This window comes from Pezoporus flaviventris, unplaced genomic scaffold, assembly GCF_033815535.1.
Source record: "Pezoporus flaviventris isolate CSIRO_AGI_PZ_B2104156 unplaced genomic scaffold, CSIRO_AGI_Pfla_v1 ptg000691l, whole genome shotgun sequence".
In the NCBI taxonomy this organism is placed as follows: Eukaryota; Metazoa; Chordata; class Aves; order Psittaciformes; family Psittacidae; genus Pezoporus; species Pezoporus flaviventris.
In genome coordinates this window covers 1-25656 of record NW_026893236.1, presented here as the reverse complement: position 1 = coordinate 25656, position 25656 = coordinate 1, and the positions used below count along the sequence as shown (strand labels likewise).

Here is a 25656-nt window from a genome sequence, read left to right as displayed (position 1 = left end):
GCCCCGAACGGTACCGAAGGGGTCCGGAAGGTCCCGAAGGGGTTCGGAAGGGTTCGGAGGGTACCGAGGAGGTCTCGACCGGTACCGGAAGGTCCCGAATGGTTCCGGAAGGTCCCGAACGGGTTCGGGTGTCCCCGGGCCCGGCACCTCCGTCCCCCGCCGCACCGGAAACCCAAGTACCGCAACCGGAACCGGGTTCTTTACCGGAAGTGCAACGCTGAAAAGGGACCGCCCCCCCCTTTTCCTCCTCCTCCCAGCCCCGCCCCAACCGGAAGTCGCCTTGAGGCGGCGCCGGGTGCAGCAGCGATAAAGGTCCGGGTGCTCCCCGCCCACCGCCTCGCTTGGCTCCGCCCCTTCCCCTCCCTTGGCCCCGCCCCCGCCTTGGCTCCTCCCACTCCCCGCGCTCCCGCCACTGCCTAGGCCCCGCCCCTTTCTCCCCGTAGCCTGGCCCCGCCCACCCCCCCTCATTGGCTCCTCCCCTTTCCCCCCTTCCTTCATCGTCATTGGCTCCTCCCAATCCCGAGCTCCCGCCACCGCCTGGCTCCGCCCACCCCCCTCCTCCTCCTCATTGGTTCATCCCAATTCCCCGCCCCAGCCTGGCCCCGCCCACCCCCCAATTGGCTCCTCCCTTCCCCCCCTTTCCTCCTCATTGGCTCCTCCCACTCCCGCATTCCCGCCACCTCCTGGCTCCGCCCCCTCTCTCTCCCTCCTCCTCATTGGCTCCTCATCTTCCCCCCCCCTCCCTTCCCCCTCATTGGCTATTCCCATTCCCCTTCCTCTCCTCTCCCTCCTCATTGGCTCCTCCCACTCCCGCTCTCCCGGCTCCTCCCCTTCCCCTCCTCTCCCTCCTCATTGGCTCCTCTCACACCCGCTCTCCTGTCTCCACCCCCCCTCCCTCCCTCCTCCTCATTGGCTCCTCCCCTTCCCCTCCTCTCCCTCCTCATTGGCTCCTCCCACTCCCGCTCTCCCGCCACCGCCCAGCCCCGCCCACCCCCTCCCTTCCCTCCCTCCTCATTGGCTCCTCCCCTTCCCCTCCTCTCCCTCCTCATTGGCTCCTCCCTTTCCCCTCCTCTCCCTCCCCATTGGCTCCTCCCACTCCCTCTCTCCCGGCTCCTCCCCTTTCCCCCTCCTCTCGCTCCCCATTGGCTCCTCCCCCTCCCGCTCTCGCGGTGCATTGTGGGCGGAAGCGGCGCGCGCGGCCCCCTCCAACATGGCCGCCCCGTGAGCGCTTCCTTTCCCCCCCCCTCCCCTCCCCCTTCGCGGCCGCTCCCGCCGCCGCCTTCCCCCCTCCCCTCCCCCTCTCCGGTTCCAACCGGTACCGACGACCCCCCCCTCCCCCTCCCCCCACACCCCCCCCCCACCCTCCCCCCACCCCCGCCCCCATGGACCGGAACTACCCCGCGGCCGGGTTCGGGGACCCCTTGGGGGCTGGGCCCGGGTGGAGCTACGAGCGCTCGGCCAAGGCCAGGTGAGGGGCGAGGGGGGACGCGAGCGGGTGATGGGTGCTGGGTGCAATGGGTGCTGGGGACCGGTTACATTGGGTGCAATGGGTGCTGGGTGCAATGGGTGCTGGGGACCGGTTACATTGGGTGCTGGGGACCAGTTACATTGGGTGCAGGGGACCGGTTACATTGGGTGCAATGGGTGCTGGGTGCAATGGGTGCTGGGTGCAATGGGTGCTGGGGACCGGTTACATTGGGTGCTGGGGACCGGTTACATTGGGTGCAATGAGTGCTGGGTGCAATGGGTGCTGGGGACCGGTTACATTGGGTGCTGGGGACCAGTTACATTGGGTGCTGGGGACCGGTTACATTGGGTGCAATGGGTGCTGGGTGCATTGGGTGCTGGGTGCAATGGGTGCTGGGGACCGGTTACATTGGGTGCTGGGGACCAGTTACATTGGGTGCAATGGGTGCTGGGTGCAATGGGTGCTGGGGACCGGTTACATTGGGTGCAATGGGTGCTGGGTGCATTGGGTGCTGGGTGCAATGGGTGCTGGGGACCGGTTACATTGGGTGCTGGGGACCAGTTACATTGGGTGCAATGGGTGCTGGGTGCAATGGGTGCTGGGGACCGGTTACATTGGGTGCAGGGGACCGGTTACATTGGGTGCAATGGGTGCTGGGTGCAATGGGTGCTGGGTGCAATGGGTGCTGGGGACCGGTTCCATTGGGTGCTGGGGACCAGTTACATTGGGTGCAATGGGTGCTGGGTGCAATGGGTGCTGGGGACCGGTTACATTGGGTGCTGGGGACCGGTTACATTGGGTGCAATGGGTGCTGGGTGCAATGGGTGCTGGGTGCAATGGGTGCTGGGGACCGGTTACATTGGGTGCAATGGGTGCTGGGTGCAATGGGTGCTGGGTGCAATGGGTGCTGGGGACCGGTTACATTGGGTGCAATGGGTGCTGGGGACCGGTTCCATTGGGTGCAGGGGACCGGTTACATTGGGTGCAATGGGTGCTGGGTGCAATGGGTGCTGGGTGCAATGGGTGCTGGGGACCGGTTACATTGGGTGCAATGGGTGCTGGGTGCAATGGGTGCTGGGGACCGGTTCCATTGGGTGCAGGGGACCGGTTACATTGGGTGCAATGGGTGCTGGGTGCAATGGGTGCTGGGTGCAATGGGTGCTGGGGACCGGTTACATTGGGTGCTGGGGACCAGTTACATTGGGTGCAATGGGTGCTGGGTGCAATGGGTGCTGGGGACCGGTTACATTGGGTGCTGGGGACCGGTTACATTGGGTGCTGGGGACCAGTTACATTGGGTGCAATGGGTGCTGGGTGCAATGGGTGCTGGTTACATTGGGTGCTGGGGACCGGTTACATTGGGTGCAATGAGTGCTGGTTACATTGGGTGCTGGGGACCGGTTACATTGGGTGCAATGAGTGCTGGTTACATTGGGTGCTGGGGACCGGTTACATTGGGTGCAATGGGTGCTGGTTGCATTGGGTGCTGGGTGCAATGGGTGCAGGTTACTTTGAGTGCTGGGTGCAATGGGTGCTGGCTACATTGGGTGCTGGGTGCTGGTTACATTGGGTGCTGCGTGCTGGGGACCGGTTACATTGGGTGATGGGTGATAGGTGCTGGGTGCAATGGGTGATGGGTGCAATGGGTGTAATGGGTGCTGGGTGCAGGTTACATTGGGTGCTGGGTGATGGGTGCTGGGTGCTGGTTACATTGTGTGCTGGGTGCATTGGGTGATGGGTGCTGGGTGCAGGTTACATTGGGTGATGGGTGCAGTGGGTGCTGGATGCAATGGGTGCTGGGTGCAGGTTACTTTGGGTGCTGGGTGCTGGTTACATTGGGTGCTGGGGACCAGTTGCAATGGGTGCTGGGTGCAATGGATGCTGGGTGCTGGTTCCATTGGGTGCTGTGTGTAGGTTATGTTGGTTGCTGGGTGTTGATTCCATTGGATACTGAGAACAGGTTACATGGGGTGCTGGGTGCATTGGGTGCTGGGGACTGGTTGCAATGGGTGCTGGGGACCAGTTGCAATGGGTGCTGGTTGCAATGGGTGCTGGGTGCAATGGATGCTGGGTGCTGGTTCCATTGGGTGCTGTGTGTAGGTTGTGTTGGTTGCTGGGTGCTGATTCCATTGGATACTGAGAACAGGTTACATTGGGTGCTGGGTGCATTGGGTGCTGTGCGCAGGTTACATTGGGTGTTGAGAACCGGTTACATTGGGTGCTGGGTGCAGGTTACATTGGGCGCTCTGTACTGGGTGTTGGTTGCATTGGGTGCTGTGTGCAGGTTACATTGGGTGCTCTGTACCGGTTGCATTGGGTGCTCGGTGCTGGGGACCGGTTACATTGGGTGTTGGGTGCAATGGGTTCTGGGGACATGGGTGCTGGGGACCGGTTGTATTGGGTGCTGGGGACCAGTTACATTGGGTGCTGGAGACTGGGATCCAGTTGCAATGGGTGCTGGGTACCCATTGCATTGGGTACTGAGGACATGGGTGCTGGGGACCGGTTGCATTGGGTGCTGGGTGCAGGTTACATTGGGTGCTGGTTGCAATGGGTGTTGGTGCTGGGTACCAGGATCCAGTTGCAATGGGTGCTGGGTACCCGTTGCATTGGGTGCTGGGGACTGGTTGCATTGGGTGCTGGGGACTGGTTGCATTGGGTGCTGAGTTCTAGGTACCGGTTGCATTGGGTGCTGGGTACTGGTTGCATTGGGTGCTGAATACCCATTGCATTGGGTGCTGGGGACTGGTTGCATTGGGTGCGGGGGATCAGTTACATTGGGTGCTGGGTACTGGTTACATTGGGTGCTGGGGACCAGTTGCACTGTGTGCTGGTTCCATTGGGTGCTGGGGACCGGTTGCACTGGGTGCTGGTCTATGGGGTGCTGGGTGCTGCGGTGCTGGCTGCTCCATGTACCGGGTGCTGGGGTGCAGGGATCACATTGAAGCAAGGGTTGGGTGCCATTGGGGTGCTGGGGTCCTATTGCAATGGGTGCAGAGGGGTGCTGGGGTCCCAAAGCAGTCAGTGGGTGCCTGGGTCCCATTGTAATGGGTGCAGAGAGTTGGGTGCTGGTGTAGCATTGCAACGGGTGCAGAAGGGTGCTCAGTTCCCATTGCAATGGGTGCTGAGGGTTGGGTGCCATTAGGGATTGGGGGTCCCATTGCTGCGTATGGGGGGGTTCCATTACTATGAATGGGGGGGTCTCATTGCTATGAATGGGGGGGTCCCATTATTATGGATGGGGGGATCCCATTGGTATGAATGGGGGGTCCCATTGTTATGGATGGGGGGGTCCTATTGCTATGAATGGGGGGGTCCCATTGCTATGAATGGGGGGTCCCATTGCAATGGATGGGGGGGTCCCATAGATATGAATGGGGGGGTCCCATTGCTGCGTATGGGGGGGTCCCATTGCTGCGTATGGGGGGGTTCCATAGATATGAATGGGGGGGTCCCATTGCTGCGTATGGGGGGGTTCCATTGCTATGAATGGGGGGGTCCCATTGTTATGGATGGGGGGATCCCATTGGTATGAATGGAGGGGGTCCCATGGCAATGGATGGGGGGGTCACATTGCTATGAATGGGGGGGGATCCCATTGGTATGAATGGGGGGTCCCATTGCAATGGATGGGGGGGTCCCATAGATATGAATGGGGGGGGTCCCATTGCTGCGTATGGGGGGGTTCCATTACTATGAATGGGGGGTTCTCATTGCTATGAATGGGGGGGGATCCCATTGGTATGAATGGGGGGGTCCCATGGCAATGGATGGGGGGGTCACATTGCTATGAATGGGGGGGGATCCCATTGGTATGAATGGGGGGTCCTATTGCTATGAATGGGGGGTCCCATTGCTATGAATGGGGGTGTCCCATGGCAATGGGTGCCCCCCAGCTCTGACCCTGCCCCTATTCCCCCCCCCCCAGCCTCGTGTACGGGGGGTCCCGGGCGCCGCACGCGGAGCCGGAGCTGCTCCCCCGGCAGCCGTACGGAGCCCCCCACCCGCTGCAGGGCTACGGCCCCAACCATCACCCCACAGGTACCCCCATGGCCCCCCGGTGTTCCCATTGCATCCCCATATCCCCATGTGCTGTGTCCCCATAACCCCCACCCCATATATTCTATATCTCATAGACCTTATACTGCAGCTTCTATGTTCTATATAGTCTATATCCTGCGTTGCTCATATCCCATATATCCCATATTCCATATCCCATGTACCCCATATCCCATATTCTGCATCCCATATACCTCATATCCCATATTCCATATCCCATATTCTGCATCTCATATACCTCATATCCCATATTCCATATCCCATGTACCCCATATCCCATATTCTGCATCCCATATACCTCATATCCCATATTCCATATCCCATATTCTGCATCCCATATGCCTCATATCCCATATTCTATATCCTATATTCTGCATCCTATGTACCTCATATCCCATATTCCATATCCCATGTACCCCATATCCCATATTCTGCATTCCATATACCTGATATCCCGTATTCCATATCCCATATACCCCCTATCCCATATTCTGCATCCCATATACCTCATATCCCATATTCCATATCCCATGTACTCCCTATCCCATATTCTGCATCCCATATACCTCATATTCCATATCCCATGTACCCCCTATCCCATATTCTGCATCCCATATACCTCATATCCCATATTCCATATCCCATGTACCCCATATTCCATATTCTGCATCCCATATACCTCATATACCATTCTGTGTATCCCATATCCCGTATTCCATATCCTATATACCCCATATCTCTCATATCCCATGCTGTATATCTCATATTCCATATTCCATATACCCCATATCCCATATACCCCATATCCCATATTCTGTATCCCATATACATCATATCCTATACTGAATATCCCATATTCTCTATCCTATATCCCCCATATCCCATATTTTGCATTCCATATAACTCATATCCCATACTGTATATTCCATATTTCATACGCCATATCCTCCATATCCCATATTTTGCATTTCATATCCCATACTGTATTCCCATATCCCATATTCTATATCCCATATACCCCATATCCCATATTCTGCATCTCATATCCCATACTGTATATCCCATATCCCCTATTCTGTATCCCATATACCCCATATCTCATATTCTGCATCCCATATACTTCATATCCCATGCTGTATATCCCGTATCCCATATTCCATATCCCATATACCCCATATCCCATATTCTGCATCCCATATACCTCATATTCCATACTCTATATCCCATATCCCATATCCTACATACTCCATATCCCCTACTTTCATGCCATATTACATGTGTTGTATATGGCAAACCCCATGTTTCATATCTCATGGGCTCTCTATCCCATACTTTACGTCCCATATTCCATATCCCATATATACCACATCCCATATCCCATATATCCCATACTTTATATTTCATATTTTAATACCCTGTATGTACCGTATATCATTCCATGTTTTGCACCCTATATAGCTCCTATTCTGTGTTTTATATTTGATGTTTTATGTATGCTATATCCATGCATCCTATACTTTATATTCCATATTGCATATCCCATCTATTCCGTATGTTATGTATGCCGTATCACATGTATTTCATATTCCATATATCCCATACCTCACATCCCATATACCCCATGCCCCATATCCTGTGTCTCATATCCCATATAACCCATACCTGATATTCTATATTTCGTATCCCATATACCCCATATCCTATATCCCATATCCTTGTATCCTCTCATCCATTCCTATATCCCACTGCTATATCCCATATCCCATACCCTATATGCCATATATCACTCCTATATCCCCTATCCCATTCCTATATCCCATATTCCATACCCTATATGCCCTATTCCACTTCTATATCCCATATCTCATACCCAATATTCTATGTTTCATATCCCATATACCCCATATCCCGTACGCTATATCCCATATCCCATACTTTATATCCCACATCCCACACCTATATTCCATATCCCACTCCTATATCCCATACTCCATATCCCATACGTCCTGTATCCTATATCCCATATCCCATACCCCATACATCCCATATCTCATACCGCATACCCCATATCCCATACCCCATATATCCCATATCTCATATCCCATACCCCATAACCCATATCCCATACCCCATACCCCATACATCCTATACCCCATATCCCATAACGCATACCCCATATCCCATATATCCCATGCCCCATACCCCATATGTCACATACCCCATACATCCCATACTCCATAGATCCCATACCCCATATACCCCATACCCCATATACCCCATGCCCCACACCCCATATATACCCTATACGCCATACCCCACACGCCATTCCCCATACATTCCATACCCCATATCCCATACCCCATATATCCCATATCTCATATCCCATACCCCATAACCCATATCCCATACCCTGTACCCCATACATCCTATACCCCATATCCCATAACGCATACCCCATATCCCATATATCCCATGCCCCATACCCCATATGTCACATACCCCATACATCCCATACTCCATACATCCCATACCCCATATACCCCATACCCCATATACCCCATGCCCCACACCCCATATATACCCTATACCCCATACCCCACACGCCATTCCCCATACATTCCATACCCCATATCCCATACCCCATATACCCCATACCCCATATACCCCATACACCCTATACCCCACACCCCATACTCCATACATTCCATACCCCATATGCCATATACCCTATATACCTTATACCCAATACCCCATGCCCCATATATCCCATATACCCCATATCCCGTACCCCACATGCCATACCCCATACATCCCATACCCCATATCCCATACCCCATACCCCATATACCCCATACCCCATACATCCCATACCCCATATCCCATACCCCATACCCCATATACCCCATACCCCATACATCCCATACCCCATACCCCATATCCCATACCCCATATACCCCATACCCCATACATCCCATACCCCATATACCCCATACCCCATATATCCCATACCCCATATACCCCATACCCCATACATCCCATACCCCATACCCCATATCCCATACCCCATAGCCCATATACCCCATATCCCATACATCCCATACCCCATATCCCATACCCCATATCCCATACCCCATACCCCATATACCCCATACCCCATACATCCCATACCCCATACCTCATATCCCATACCCCATACCCCATATACCCCATACCCCATATCCCATACCCCGTACCCCATACATCCCATACCCCATATCCCATACCCCATACCCCATATACCCCATACCCCATACATCCCATACCCCATACCCCATACCCCATACACCCCATATACCCCATATACCCCATACATCCCATACCCCACACCCCATACACCCCATACACCCCCCACCCCATACATCCCCCCCCACCTCCCACCCCACATCCCTGACCCCTTTCTCTCCCCCCCGCAGGGCTCCCGGGGCTCTTTGAGCCGGGGCTGCACCACGCCGGGGCCGCGGCTCCGGACGCCTCCGTCATGAACCTGATCTCGGCGCTGGAGCCGCGGCCCCAACCGGGCCCGGCCGCGTCCTCGCTGCTCTCCCAGTTCCGCAGCCCCTCCTGGCAGACCGGTAACGGGGGGGGGATGGATTCATCCTGACCTGGGGGGAGATGGATAGCCCCCCATATAGGCCATTACCCCCCCATATACCCCAATATCCCTCATTACCCCCCCATATACCCCAAGGCCCCCATTGCCCCCTATATACCTCAATACCCCTCATTACCCCCATATACACCAATACCCCCCATTACACCCCCATATACCCCAGGGCCCCTATTACCCCCCCATATACCCCAATACCCCCCATATACCCCCATACCCCCCATATACCCCAATACCCCCCATTAACCCCCATATACCCCAATACCCCCCACATACCCCAATACCCCCATTCCCCCCCATATACCCCAATACCCCTCATTACCCCCCATATACCCCATTACCCCTCAATACCCCCCCATATACCCCAATCCCCCCTATATACCCCAATACCCCCCTTACCCCCTATATATCCCCATAACCCCCCATTACCCCCTATATATCCCAATACCCCATTTACCCCCCCATATACCCCATTACCCCCATTTATACCCCAGGGCCCTCATATACCCCCCATCTACCCTATACCCCCCATATACCCCAATACCCCTCATTACCCCCCATATACCCCAATACCCCCCATATACCCCAATACCCCCCTTACCCCCTATATATCCCCATACTCCCCATTACCCCCCATTTATACCCCAGGGCCCTCATATACCCCAATACCCCCCATTCCCCCCCATATACCCCTATACCCCCGTATACCCCAATACCCCTATATACCCCAATACCCCCCTTACCCCCTGTATATCCCCATACTCCCCATTCCCCCCCATTTATACCCCAGGGCCCTCATATACCCCAATACCCCCCATTCCCCCCCATATACCCCTATACCCCCCGTATACCCCAATACCCCCTATATACCCCAATACCCCCCATTACCCCCTGTATATCCCCATACTCCCCATTACCCCCCATTTATACCCCAGGGCTCTCATATACCCCAATACCCCCCATTCCCCCCCATATACCCCAATGCCCCCCATATACCCCAATACCCCCTATATACCCCAATACCCCCCCTTACCCCCTATATATCCCCATACTCCCCATTACCCCCCATTTATACCCCAGGGCCCTCATATACCCCAATACCCCCATTCCCCCCCATATACCCCTATACCCCCCGTATACCCCAATACCCCCTATATACCCCAATACCCCCCCTTACCCCCTGTATATCCCCATACTCCCCATTACCCCCCATTTATACCCCAGGGCCCTCATATACCCCAATACCCCCCATTCCCCCCCATATACCCCAATGCCCCCCATATACCCCAATACCCCCTATATACCCCAATACCCCCCTTACCCCCTATATATCCCCATACTCCCCATTACCCCCCATTTATACCCCAGGGCCCTCATATACCCCAATACCCCCCATTCCCCCCCATATACCCCTATACCCCCCGTATACCCCAATACCCCCTATATACCCCATTCCCCCCCATATCCCCCAATACCCCATGCCCCCCATAACGCCCCCCATCCCCCCCCCCACTCTAACCCCATTTCCCCCATTGCCCCCCAGCCATGCACACCCCAGCACCGGCCGAACTCTTCATCTCTGGCGCCCTTCCCGGCTCCGGCACCTTCCCGGCTTCATCCGCCCTCGGCGCTTACCAACACCCGGCCCCGTTCCCGGCACGGAGCTTCCCGGTGAGCTCGGCCCTCACGCTCCCGGAGCCTCCCTTCAGCCCCGGTTCCAACGGCCTCCTTTCCCCCACGACCCCTTGCTGCACATCAAACCGGCTCAAGCCCCGGTGCCGCCGCCGCCGCCGCCTCCGCCGCCTCCGCCGCCGCCTCCGCCGCCACCGGCGCTGGGCTTCGAACGCTTGGGCACCGCGGTGCTGGGTTCGGCGTTGCCGGCGCAGAGCCCCGCGTACCGCGGCGCCGCCGGCGCCTCCCAGTTCAACCTGCTCTCGGCTCCCTTGGCCGAGCAACCGGCGCAGCTCTACAACGCCTCCGTGTTCGGCGGCGCCGGCGAGCGCGCCGTGCCGCGCCAGGACAGCGTCATCAAGCACTACCAACGCCCGCGCTGCCCAAGGCCCACGGCCTCCAGCATTACCTGAGCTGCGGGGGAGCTACCAACAGATGCCCCCGCACCGCGGCGGGGCCTTGGCCTGCAGCCCTTTGGGCGAGCAGAGCCCCGGCAGCGCCGAAGCCACCCAACAGGCGAGCAAAGGCGGTGCCGTGGTGCCGCGGCCGGAGCCGGCGCCCAGTTACCGGCCCATCATCCAATCGCCGGCTTATTCCGGCGGCAACGGCGCCAACGCCAACGGCGCCAACGGCGCCAAATCCAGAGCTACTCGGCGGCGCGGCAGACGCCGCGCTCCACCGCCACCCCCAAGTGCCAAAGCAGCTTCAGCACCAGCACCCCCAAAGCCAGCTCCGTCATCTCCAGCCATTCCCGGCCTATTCCCCGTTGGCTCTGGGGCCGGGGGCTGCTTACGGGGCCAGCACCGCGCCGCCGCCGCCGCCACCGCAAGCCAGCTCCGGCTTCAGCAGCACCGCGAGCGCTGGCGGCGGCGGTGGCGGCGGCGGCGGCGGCGGCGACTTGGGGGGCAAGGCACCGGGTACCCCCCCCCTCCAAGCGCCGGGGGGCAAAGCGGGGGCCCGGCCTGCGTGGGGCAAGGCCAAGGCTTCTCGCCGGAGCAGCTCCAAGCGCTTCCCTATGGGGTGCAGGCGGAAGTGGGGTCTTTGTCCTATAGCACCGGGCATTCCCCGGCCGTGCCGGCGCCGCTTCCCTATAGCCCCGCTCCCAGCATCCGGCCCTTGCAGTCGCCGCCGGCGGCGCGGAGCTCGCCGGGGCAATCCCAGAAGTACCTGGGCTCCGTGCTCTCGCCCTCCTTTATGGCACCGGGATACGGCACGGGAGCAGGAGGAGGAGGAGGAGGAGGAGGAGGAGGAGGAGGAGGCGGCGGTGGAGGTGGAGGAGCGACGACGCCGGGCACGGCGCCGGCCCCGGCGGCCGTGGAGCGGGCTCCAGCCTTCGGCAAAGGCACCAAAGGGGACGCCGAGCTGTTGGGCGCCGAGCGGAGCGAGGATGAGGACTTCTTGATCCAGCACCTCCTGCAGGCCCCTAGCCCCCCATCGAGGGGGGAGCCCTTAGGGGGCGGCTGCGAGGAGCGCGGCGCCGGCGCCAAGAGCATGGCGACGGGTTACGGAGCCTTGGCCAAGGCGGAAGAGCGTTACCAGTTACAGAGCGTGATCCGGCCCAATTCCAACCTGGAGGCGCCCTTGGAGTTGGCGCTCTTGAAGGAGAAGAAGAAGCCGGAGCGAGGCAAGGAGTACCGGAGCGCCGGCAACGGCGCCGAGGGCTTGGCGGCCACCTCCGTGGTCCATTACGGCCACCAAGCGGCGGCGTTGGACTCCTACGAGCTGAAGAAGCCCGGCGCCAAGGACATGGGGCAGCCCCACGGTTACTTAGCCAAGACCCCCGAGCACGGGCGTTTGGTGGCCGAACCCCCCCCTTTGGAACCCCATGGGCTCCTCCTAGACCCAGCCCCTGAGCTAGGACCGGTGCAAGTGGGGCCGGTGCCGGGGGGGGCAGCGGCTCTGTTGCCCTCCGTCCTCACCCATACCCAGAGCCAACTCCATCCCCGCGCCAAAGCCCGGCCCCAGCTCGACGTCCACCTCTTGGAGCAGCAACGGATGCCGCCGCCGCCACCGCCGCCGCCTCCACCGCCACCGCCGCCATCAGCCCCACCAGCACCGGCCCCCCCGGCTGCCCCGTCCCCGCAGCTGCTCTTGGACGCCCATCACCTGCACCAGGCCCACGTGCGCGGCGGGCAAGGCCTGGAGCCGCCGGCGCCGTTGCCGCCGGAGCCTATGGAAGTCTTGCCGGCTCCTCAAGAGATCCAAGACTTCCTGGAGCCTCCTTTGGGTTTGGAACCTCATTTAGGGCAAGCCGGAGCGGTCCAAGGCCCGCCGGGGCATCTCTTGGACCCCGACGGAGGAGCCCCATCGGTGACGGCGACGCCGTTGGAAGGCAAGGACCAGTTCAGCGAAGGGGGGAGCCCGGCGGGGGGCAAGAACCGCTTCGTGCCCTTGACTTCCATCTGCTTCCCGGACGCTCTCCTCCAAGACGAAGACCGCGGCTTCTTCCCCGGCATGGAGGACATGTTCGGGCCGGCCCCGGAGGACTTCCCCAAGGCGACGGAGGAAGAGGAGGAAGAGGAAGGCGCCGGCGGCTTGGAGGGGCGCGGCGACGCCTTGAAGCCTCCCCCGTACGACATGGGAGGCCCGGCCTACCCTTCGTTCTGCGCCGCGCCGGCCGCCGCGCCGCCGCTGCCTTTGGAGCCCCCCAAGCACGAGTTGCCGTCGACGGTCAACGCGGAGCCCTTGGGTTTGATCCAAGGCACCGAGAGCACCAAGCCGGCTCTGCCCACGCCGCTCTTCTGCTCTTCCAAACCCAAGAAGCTCCTCAAGACCTCGTCCTTCCACCTCCTGCGCAAGAGGGACCCCTTCCCGCCCCCCAAGAAGACCTACGCGCAGGAATACGAGTTCCAGGACGACGAGGACAAAGCCGACGTCCCCGCCGACATCCGCCTCAACAGCCGCCGTCTCCCGGACCTCCTGCCCGACCTCATCTCGAGTTGCCGGGCTCGGCCCCCTCCTCTCAGCCCCATTCCCGGCGGGGATCCTTTGGCTTTCCCTTCGGCCGCCGCTACGGCCCCTACCCACCACCACCACCACCCTACGGCGCCCAAGAAGCGCGGGCGCAAACCCACCAAGCCCAAGCGCGAGGGACCCCCCCGGCCGCGGGGACGGCCTCGGATCAGGCCTTTACCGGAACCCCCCCCGCCGCCGCCGCCGCTGCCGCCGTCGCCGTTGCCCCACGGGCTCCTCCTGCCCCATCCCGACGCGGCCAAGAGGCCCCGCGGGCGAGGAAGGGGCCGGGGTAGGAAGGGAGGGGAAGAGGCAGGAGATGGGAATGGGATGGAGGCGTTGAAGCCGCTCAAGGTGAGGGGGCACGGGGGGGGCGGGTGAGGTGTCCGTGGGGCGGGGGTGGGGGGTTCCTTGGGGGCTGTGGTACCCAATGATGTCCAAAAGGCCCCATTGATGAAGATAGGGATGGGGTGGAGCCTGTCAAGGTGGGGACGTTGGGGTGAACGTTGATGGATATGGGGGTGGTTGGGGGGTTCCTTGTGGGCTGTGGTACCCAATGATGTCCAAAAGGCCCCATTGATGGAGGTGGGGATGGGTTGGAGCCCATCAAGGTGAGGATATTGGGGTTATGCATGGGGATATTGGGGTGAACATTGATGGATATGGGGGTGGTTAGGGGGTTCCTTGTGGGCTGTGGTACCCAATGATGTCCAAAAGGCCCCATTGATGGAGATGGGGATGGGTTGGAGCCCGTCAAGGTGGGGACGTTGGGGTGAACGTTGATGGATATGGGGGTGGCTGCGGGGTTCCTTGGGGGCTGTGGTACCCAATGATGTCCAAAAGGCCCCATTGATGAAGATAGGGATGGGTTGGAGACCATCAAGGTGGGGACATTGGGGTGAACGTTGATGGATATGGGGTGGGTTGGGCTGGTTTTGGGGTCCCTTGTGGGCTGTGGTACCCAATGATGTCCAAAAGACCCCATTGATGGAGATGGGGATGGGTTGGAGCCCATCAAGGTGAGGATATTGGGGTTATGCATGGGGATATTGGGGTGAACATTGATGGATATGGGGGTGGTTGGGGGGTTCCTTGTGGGCTGTGGTACCAAATGATGTCCAAAAGGCCCCATTGATGGAGGTGGGGATGGGTTGGAGCCCATCAAGGTGAGGATATTGGGGTGAACATTGATGGATATGGGGGTGGTTGGGGGGTTCCTTGTGGGCTGTGGTACCCAATGATGTCCAAAAGGCCCCATTGATGGAGGTGGGGATGGGTTGGAGCCCATCAAGGTGAGGATATTGGGGTTATGCATGGGGATATTGGGGTGAACATTGATGGATATGGGGGTGGTTAGGGGGTTCCTTGTGGGCTGTGGTACCCAATGATGTCCAAAAGGCCCCATTGATGGAGATGGGGATGGGTTGGAGACCATCAAGGTAAGGACTTGTTGGGTTTTGGGGTTCTGGATGGGGATATTGGGGTGAACGTTGATGGATATGGGGGTGGTTGGGGGGTTCCTTGTGGGCTGTGGTACCCAATGATGTCCAAAAGACCCCATTGATGGAGATGGGGATGGGTTGGAGCCCATCAAGGTGAGGATATTGGGGTTACCGGAGTCCCTTTGAGGAAAGGGGGGCACCCATGGGTGCTGTGGGTCTCACCTGTATCCCCTCATCCCCACACGTGCCCCCCTTTCCCTCTCCCAGCTCAAACTGGCCATGGCCAAGGGCTCGGAGGCGCCGTTGCCACCGGAAGGCTCCCTCGGCATTCCCGGTCTTCCCAGCACCGGCTCGGAGCCGGTGGCCTTGGACGCATCCCAGACTCGGGAACGCATCAAGCAGAAGATCAAGGAGGTGGAGGAGAAGCAACCAGAGATGAAGTCGGGGTTCATGGCTTCCTTCTTGGACTTCCTCAAGGCCGGCAAACGCCAAGCGGGGCCTCCCAGCGCCGCCAGCCCCACCAAGAGCCACCGCGGTGCCGCCGGCGCCACCAGCACCACCAGCACCACCAATCCCTTCCCAATGGGAGGTCCCATCCTGGCTGGCAGCTTGGAAGGGCCGGAAGGCGACGGATTGGTCATGGCTTGCCCCAGCCCTTGCAAGCGTTTGGATGAGGAGCTCAAGAGGAACCTGGAGACGCTGCCGTCCTTCTCGTCGGACGAGGAGGATTCGGTGAGCAAGAACCAGGACCTGCAGAAGAGCATCTCCTCGGCCATCTCGGCCCTCTACGACCCCAGCGACCGCAAGGACCCCGAGCTGGCGGGCGGCGGCGATGGCGACGCCGAGCCGACGTCGCCGCGGCACCAAGGTCGGCGATGGGGAGGGGATGGGGAGGAATGGAGGGGGGAGTGGGAGCTGTGGGGGTCAATGGGAGGCGTAGGGGTTAATGGGAGCCAGAGGGAGCCAGAGGGAGCAATGGGAGCCATAGGGAGCAATGGGAGTTACAGAGATCAATGGGAGCCATAGGGGTCAATGGGAGCCATAGAGATCAATGGGAGCCATAGAGATCAATGGGAGCCATAGGGGTCAATAGGAGTCATAGGAACCAATAGGAGCCATAGAGATCAATGGGAGCCATAGGGGTCAATGGGAGCCATAGAGATCAATGGGAGCCGTAGGGGTCAATAGGAGTCATAGGAACCAACGGGAGCCATAGGGAGCAATGGGAGCCATAGGGAGCAATGGGAGTTATAGAGATCAATGGGAGCCATAGGGGTCAATGGGAGCCATAGAGATCAATGGGAGCCGTAGGGGTCAATAGGAGTTATAGGAACCAATAGGAGCCATAGAGATCAATGGGAGCCATAGGAACCAATGGGAGCCATCGGGAGCAATGGGAGCCATAGGGAGGAATGGGAGCCATAGGGAGCAATGGGAGTTACAGAGATCAATGGGAGCCATAGGGGTCAATGGGAGCCATAGAGATCAATGGGAGCCGTAGGGGTCAATAGGAGTCATAGGAACCAATAGGAGCCATAGAGATCAATGGGAGCCATAGGGAGCAATGGGAGTTACAGAGATCAATGGGAGCCATAGGGGTCAATGGGAGCCATAGAGATCAATGGGAGCCGTAGGGGTCAATAGGAGTCATAGGAACCAATAGGAGCCATAGAGATCAATGGGAGCCATAGGAACCAACGGGAGCCATAGGGAGCAATGGGAGCCATAGGGGTGAATGGGAGTTATAGAGATCAATGGGAGTTATAGAGCTCAATGGGAGCCATAGGGAGCAATGGGAGCCATAGGGGTGAATGGGAGTTATAGAGCTCAATGGGAGCCATAGGGAGCCATGGGAGACATAGGGAGCAATGGGAGTTGTAGAGATCAATGGGAGCCGTAGGGGTAAATGGGAGCCATAGGGAGCAATAAGAGTCATAGGAACCAATAGGAGCCATAGAGATCAATGGGAGCCATAGGGGTCAATAGGAGCCATAGAGATCAATGGGAGCCATAGGGAGCAATGGGAGTTACAGAGGTCAATGGGAGTTACAGAGGTCAATGGGAGTTATAGAGATCAATGGGAGCCATAGGGGTCAATAGGAGCCATAGGGAGCAATAGGAGCCATAGGAACCAATAGGAGCCATAGGGGTCACTGGGAGTTATAGAGATCAATGGGAGCCATAGGGAGCAATGGGAGCCGTAGGGGTCAATGGGAGCCGTAGGGAGCAATGGGAGCCATAGGGAGCAATGGGATCCAGAGGGCTCAATGGGAGCCGTAGGGAGCAATGGGAGCCGTAGGGGTCAATGGGAGCCGTAGGGGTCAATGGGAGCCGTAGGGGTCAATGGGAGCCATAGGGAGCAATGGGATCCAGAGGGCTCAATGGGATCCAGAGGGATCAATGGGAGCCATAGGGTGCCATGGGAGCCATAGGGAGCAATGGGATCCAGAGGGCTCAATGGGAGCCATAGGGATTAATGGGATCCACACGGCTCAACGGGATCCAGAGGGCTCAATGGGATCCACAGGGATCAATTGGAGCCATAGGGATTAGTGGGATGCACAGGGCTCAATGGGATGCACAGGGCTCAATGGGATCCACAGAGATCAATTGGAGCCATAGGGATTAGTGGGATGCACAGGGCTCAATGGGATGCACAGGGCTCAATGGGATCCACAGAGATCAATTGGAGCCATAGGGGTTAATGGGATCCAGAGGGATCAATGGGATCCAGAGGGCTCAATGGGATCCACAGAGATCAATTGGAGCCATAGGGATTAGTGGGATGCACAGGGCTCAATGGGATGCACAGGGCTCAATGGGATCCACAGAGATCAATTGGAGCCATAGGGATTAGTGGGATGCACAGGGCTCAATGGGATGCACAGGGCTCAATGGGATCCACAGAGATCAATTGGAGCCATAGGGGTTAATGGGATCCAGAGGGATCAATGGGATCCAGAGGGCTCAATGGGATCCACAGAGATCAATTGGAGCCATAGGGATTAGTGGGATGCACAGGGCTCAATGGGATGCACAGGGCTCAATGGGATCCACAGAGATCAATTGGAGCCATAGGGATTAGTGGGATGCACAGGGCTCAATGGGATGCACAGGGCTCAATGGGATCCACAGAGATCAATTGGAGCCATAGGGGTTAATGGGATCCAGAGGGATCAATGGGATCCAGAGGGCTCAATGGGATCCACAGAGATCAATTGGAGCCATAGGGATTAGTGGGATGCACAGGGCTCAATGGGATGCACAGGGCTCAATGGGATCCACAGAGATCAATTGGAGCCATAGGGATTAATGGGATCCAGAGGGATCAATGGGATCCAGAGGGCTCAATGGGATCCACAGAGATCAATTGGAGCCATAGGGATTAGTGGGATGCACAGGGCTCAATGGGATGCCCAGGGCTCAATGGGATGCACAGGGCTCAATGGGATCGTGAGGGCTCAATGGGATCCACAGAGATCAATTGGAGCCATAGGGATTAATGGGATCCAGAGGGCTCAATGGGATGCACAGGGATCAATGGGATGCCCAGGGCTCAATGGGATCGAGAGGGCTCAATGGGATCCACAGTGACCCATGGCCCCCCTTGTTCCCATCTCCCCCCTAACCCCCCCTTTCTCTCTCTCTTCCCCCCCCCCCCCAGACCTTCCCCCCCCATCAGAACCCCCCCGCACCCCCCCAGCTCCGGAACCCCCCCAGCCCAGCACCACCTTGGCCCCTCGAGCCCCCCCATGGCCCCCGGCCCCATGGCCCCGGCATCACCGGTGGGGGCCGTGTCCCCGGTGCCGGTGCCGGTACCGGTGGGGGGGGGCGGCGGCGGAGGGGGGGGGTCCCCAGAGGCGGCTCAGGACCCACGGGCGCTGCACCTGGCGCAGAAGCAGGATGCGGCCGCAGTGTGTGGGGACACGGATGAGGAAGAGGAGGAGGCCGGGAGCGGAGGGGAAGGGATCTATAGGGAGAGGGATGAGTTCGTGGTGCGGGTGGAGGACGTGCCGGCGCTGCGGGTGAGCTGTGGGGTGGGCATGGGGTGGCTGTGGGGTGGGCATGGGGTATATGGGGTATGTGGGTTATGGGGATGGGAATGGGAGGGATGGATGGATGGATAATGGGATGGATGGGGTGTATGGGGTATATGGTTATGGGGATGGGATGGGAGGGATGGATGGATAATGGGATGGATGGGGTGTATGGGGTATGGGGTGGGGTGGGGATGGAGTATATGGGGTATATGGGTTATGGGGATGGGAATGGGAGGGATGGATGGATAATGGGATGGATGGGGTGTATAGGGTATGGGGTGGGGTGGGGATGGAGTATATGGGGTATATGGGTTATGGGGATGGGAATGGGATGGATGGATGGATAATGGGATGGATGGGGTATGGGGATGGGAATGGGAGGGATGGATGGATAATGGGATGGATGGGGTATGGGGATGGGAATGGGAGGGATGGATGGATAATGGGATGGATGGGGTGTATGGGGTATGGGGTGGGGTGGGGATGGAGTATATGGGGTATATGGGTTATGGGGATGGGAATGGGAGGGATGGATGGATAATGGGATGGATGGGGTGTATGGGGTATGGGGTGGGGTGGGGATGGAGTATATGGGGTATATGGGTTATGGGGATGGGAATGGGATGGATGGATGGATAATGGGATGGATGGGGTATGGGGATGGGAATGGGAGGGATGGATGGATAATGGGATGGATGGGGTATGGGGTATGGGATGGATGGGGTATGGGGTGGGGTGGGGATGGATGGAGTGTATGGGGTATGTGGGTTATGGGGATGGGAATGGGAGGGATGGATGGATAATGGGATGGATGGGGTATGGGGTGGAGTGGGGATGGCGTGGGGTGGGGATGGGAATGGGGGCTGGTAATGACTGGGAGGTGATGGAATGGGGTTTGAGAATGACTGGGAATGGGGCTGGGAATGGGGTTGGGGATGTGGCTGGGAACGGGGTTGGGAATGGGGTTGGGAATGGGGATGGGAAAGGGGATGGGAATGACTGGAATGGGGTTGGGGATGGGGCTGGGAATGGGGTTGGGAATGACTGGGGGCGATGGGATGGAGTGGGAGACGTGAAAAATACCTTATAGAGGGACTGGTTTATACTGGGATGGACTGGGAGGCAATGAATGGGATGTCTGTAGGGTGCTGTGGGGTCTTTATGGGGTATCTATGGGTTTCTATGGGGTCTCTATGGAGTGTCTATGGGGTATCTATGGGGTGTCTATGGGATATCTATGGGGTCTCTATGGGGTGACTATGGGTCTCTATGGGGTGTCTATGGGGTATCTATAGGGTCTCTATGGGGTGTCTGTGGGGTATCTATAGGTGTCTATGGGGTCTCTATGGGGTATCTATGGGTCTCTATGGGCTCTCTATGGGGTGTCTGGGTCTCTGAGGTCCGTGGGTCTCTGTGGGGTGTCTATGGGGTATCTATGGGGTGTCTGGGGTCTCTATGGGGTCTCTATGGGTCTCTGGGGTCTCTATGGGTCTCTATGGGGTCTTTATGGGTCTCTGGGGTGTCTGTGGGGTGTCTATGGGTCTCTATGGGGTATCTGTGCGTGTCTGGGGTCTCTATGGGTCTCTATGGGTCTATGGGGTGTCTATGGGTCTCTATGGGGTGTCTATGGGTATCTATGGGGTGTCTATGGGCTATCTATGGGTGTCTATGGGGTGTCTATGGAGTATCTATGGATGTCTATGGGGTCTCTATTGAGTATCTATGGGGTGTCTATGGGCTATTTATGGGGTATCTATGGGTGTCTATGGACTATCTACGGGGTCTCTATGGGGTGTCTATGGGGTCTCTGTGGGTCTCTATGGGTGTCTATGGGGTGTCTATGGGTCTCTATGGGGGCTCTATGGTGTGTCTATGAGGTCCCTATGGGTCCTTATGCATCCGTATGGGTCCCTATGGATCCCTATGGGTCCCAATGGGTCTCTATGGGTCCCAATGGGTCCCTATGGGTCCCTGTGGGTCCCTCACGCTGCCCCCCCCAGCTGGCGCTGCAGACGGGCCGGGAGCCCCCGCCGATCTGGCGCGTGCAGAAGGCGCTGCTGCAGAAATTCACCCCCGAGATCAAGGACGGGCAGAGGCAGTTCTGTGCCACCAGCAACGTGAGCGAGGGACCCCCGGAACGGGGGGACCCCAAAAACGGGGACACCCCAATAACAGGGACCCAGGAACGGGGGGACACCAAAAACGGGGACACCCCAAAAACGGGGACCCAGGAACAGGGGGACACCAAGAACGGGGGGAGCCGAGGAACAGGGGGAGCCCAGGAACGGGGACACCGAAAACAGGGGGACACCAAGAACGGGGACATAGGGTGCCCCATAGGTGTCAATGTCGGGGTGCCCCATAGGAATCAATGTCAGGGTACCCCATAGGTATCAATGTTGGGGTGCCCCATAGGTGTCAATGTCGATGTACCCCATAGGTGTCAATGTTGGGGTGCCCCATAGGAATCAATGTCAGGGTACCCCATAGGTGTCAATGTCGATGTACCCCATAGGTATCAATGTCGGGGTGCCCCATAGGTGTCAATGTCGGGGTGCCCCATAGGAATCAATGTCAGGGTACCCCATAGGTATCAATGTTGGGGTGCCCCATAGGTGTCAATGTCGGTGTACCCCATAGGTGTCAATGTCGATGTACCCCATAGGTGTCAATGTTGGGGTGCCCCATAGGAATCAATGTCAGGGTACCCCATAGGTGTCAATGTCGATGTACCCTATAGGTATCAATGTCGGGGTGCCCCATAGGTGTCAATGTCGGGGTGCCCCATAGGAATCAATGTCAGGGTACCCCATAGGTGTCAATGTCAGGGTGCCCCATAGGTGTCAATGTCGGGATGCCCCATCGGTGTCAATGTTGGGGTGCCCCATAGGGGTGCCCCATAGGTGTCAATGTCTGGGTACCCCATAGGTGTCAATGTTGGGGTGCCCCATAGGAATCAATGTCAGGGTACCCCATAGGTGTCAATGTCGGGATGCCCCATAGGTGTCAATGTTGGGGTGCCCCATAGGTGTCAATGTCGGGGTGCCCCATAGGGGTGCCCCATAGGTGTCAATGTCAGGGTACCCCATAGGTGTCAATGTCGGGATGCCCCATAGGTGTCAACGTTGGGGTGCCCCATAGGGGTACCCCATAGGAATCAATGTCAGGGTGCCCCATAGGTGTCAATGTCGGGATGCCCCATAGGTGTCAACGTTGGGGTGCCCCATAGGGGTACCCCATAGGTATCAATGTCGGGGTGCCCCATAGAGGGGGTCCACGTGGGTACTTGTGGGGTGATGCCCCCCATATCGGGGTACCCCTGACCCCCCCCCCGCCCCCCCCCAGTACCTGGGTTACTTCGGGGACGCGCGGCACCGGTACCAGCGCCTCTACGTGAAGTTCCTGGAGAACATCAACAAGAAGGACTACGTGAGGGTGTGCTCCCGGAAACCATGGCAACGGGGACCCCCGGGCAGGTGGGGACGGGTAACGGGGTAACGGGATAACGGGGTAATAACGGGGTAACGGGAGGGATAACGGGATAATAACGGGGTAACGGGAGGGATAATAACGGGGTAACGGGAGGGATAATAACGGGGTAACGGGAGGGATAATAACGGGGTAACGGGAGGGATAATAACGGGGTAACGGGAGGGATAACGGGATAATGGGATGGATAATAACGGGGTAACGGGAGGGATAACGGGATAACGGGAGGGATAATAACGGGGTAACAGGAGGGATAACGGGATAATGGGATGGATAATAACGGGGTAACGGGAGGGATAACGGGTAACGGGAGGGATAACGGGTAACGGGAGGGATAACGGGATAATGGGATGGATAATAACGGGGTAACAGGAGGGATAACGGGATAATGGGATGGATAATAACGGGGTAACGGGAGGGATAATAACGGGGTAACGGGAGGGATAACGGGATAATGGGATAACGGGAGGGATAACGGGATAATGGGATGGATAATAACGGGGTAACGGGAGGGATAACGGGTAACGGGAGGGATAATGGGTAACGGGATAACGGGAGGGATAACGGATAATGGGATGGATAATAACGGGGTAACGGGAGGGATAATAAGTAATGGATAACGGGTAACGGGAGGGATAACGGGAGGGATAACGGGTAACGGGAGGGATAACGGGAGGGATAATGGGTAACGGGAGGGATAACGGGTAATGGAAGGGATAACGGGTAACGGGATAACGGGTAACGGGAGGGATAATGGGTAACGGGAGGGATAACGGGTAACAGGATAACGAGTAATGGATAACGGGTAACGGGAGGGATAACGGGAGGGATAACGGGTAACGGGAGGGATAACGAGTAATGGATAACGGGTAACGGGAGGGATAACGGGAGGGATAATGGGTAACAGGAGGGATAACGGGGTAACGGGATAATGGGATAACGGGATGGATAATAACGGGGTAACGGGAGGGAAAACGGGAGGGATAACGGGTAACAGGAGGGATAACGGGTAACAGGATAGCGGGTAATGGGAGGGATAACGGGTAACGGGAGGGATAACAGGGTAACGGGATAATGGGATAACGGGATGGATAATAACGGGGTAACTGGAGGGATAACGGGTAACAGGAGGGATAACGGGGTAACGGGAGGGATAACGGGTAACGGGAGGGATAATAACAGGGTAACGAAAGGGATAACGGGTAATGGATAATGGGATAACGGGTAATGGGATAACAGGGTAACGGGATAACGGGTAACGGGAGGGATAACGGGGTAATGGGAGGGATAAAGGGATAACGGGAGGGATAACAGGTAACGGGAGGGATAACGGGTAACGGATAACGGGAGGGATAACGGGATAACGGGAGGGATAACGGGTAACGGATAATGGGAGGGATAACGGGTAACGGGAGGGATAACGGGTAATGGGTAACGGGAGGGATAGCGGGGTAATGGGATAAGGGGATAACGGGAGGGATAACGGGTAACAGGAGGGATAACAGGTAATAGGATAATGGGGTAATGGGAGGGATAACGGGTAATGGGATAACTGGATAACAGGTAACGGGTAATGGATAACGGGAGGGATTATGGGTAATGGGATAATGGGTAATGGGATAAGGGGTAACGGGAGGGATAACGGATAACAGGTAACAGGTAATGGATAATGGGATAACGGATAAAGGGGTAACGGGAGGGATAAACAGATAACGGGATAACGGATAATGGGAGGGGGGATGGATAATGGATAACGGGATGGATAACGGATAACGGGATAACGGATAGCAGGATAGTGGATAAGGGGATGGATAACAACGGGATAACGGGATGGATAATGGATAACGGGATGGATAACGGGATAATGGGATAACGGGATGGATAATGGATAGCAGGATAACGGGATAACGGGATGGATAACGGGATAATGGGATAACGGGATGGATAATGGATAGCAGGATAAGGGGATAACGGGATGGATAATGGATAACGGTTAACGGGATAACGGGATGGATAATGGGATAACGGGATAACGGGATCGATAACAGATAATGGGATAACGGTATAATGGGATGGATAATGGAGAACAGGATGGATAATGGGATAACGGATAACGGGATGGATAATGGGATAACAGGATAATGGATAACGGATAACGGGATAACGGGATAAAGGGGTAATGGGATAACGGGGTAATGGGATAACGGATAATGGGATGGATAACAGATAATGGGATAACAGACAATGGGATAATGGGATGGATAACGGGATAACGGATAATGGGATAACGGGATGGATAACAGATAATGGGATAATGGATAACGGGATAGCGGGATGGATAACGGGATAACGGATAATGGGAGGGATGGGGATGGGATGGATGGATAACGGATAACGGGAGGGGGATGGGGGATGGGATATGAGGGATGGGGATGGGATGGATGGATAATGGGATGGATGGGGTGTATGGGGGATGGGATGGGGTGGGGAGGGGGTGGGATGGATGGATAATGGGATGGGGGATGGGGTGTATGGGATGTATGGGATATGGGGATGGGGTGTATGGATAATGGGATGGATGGGGTATATGGGGGATGGGATGGGGTGGGGGATGGGATATGGGGATGGGAATTGCCTGTTGGGGGGGGGAGGGGTGCCCCCGCCCCCCCTTTATCCACATTGGATTTGGGGGGGGAGGGAGGGTGACCCCCCTCTTTTAACCCCCCCCTCCCCCCCCCCACAGGCGCCAACCCCACCCCAAGCCCAGCACCCCCAAACCTCCCCCCCCCCCCAAAGCTGACCCCCCCGAGAAGCCCCCCCCTCCCCCTCCTCCCCCTCCCCCCCATCCCCCCCATCCCCCCCCCCGGCCGGGCCGAGAGGGTGCCCCCA

At 57.5% G+C, this 25656-nt stretch overlaps 1 protein-coding gene across 1 annotated transcript; it reads left to right on the top strand.

Moving 5' to 3' along the window:
* Positions 1-1380: 1380 nt before the first annotated feature.
* PRR12 (proline rich 12) lies at positions 1381-25589 on the top strand (the record flags this gene model as incomplete). The annotated part of the gene is given in 16 exon segments (XM_061444110.1): positions 1381-1468; positions 5397-5509; positions 8980-9138; positions 10717-10902; positions 10905-11219; positions 11222-11266; positions 11269-11483; positions 11486-11594; positions 11597-11669; positions 11780-12054; positions 12121-14150; positions 15506-16106; positions 19082-19263; positions 21279-21395; positions 22624-22754; positions 25511-25589. Coding segments are annotated over 16 exon segments (4716 nt in total), but the record flags the coding sequence as incomplete, so codon positions are not given.
* Positions 25590-25656: the final 67 nt, after the last annotated feature.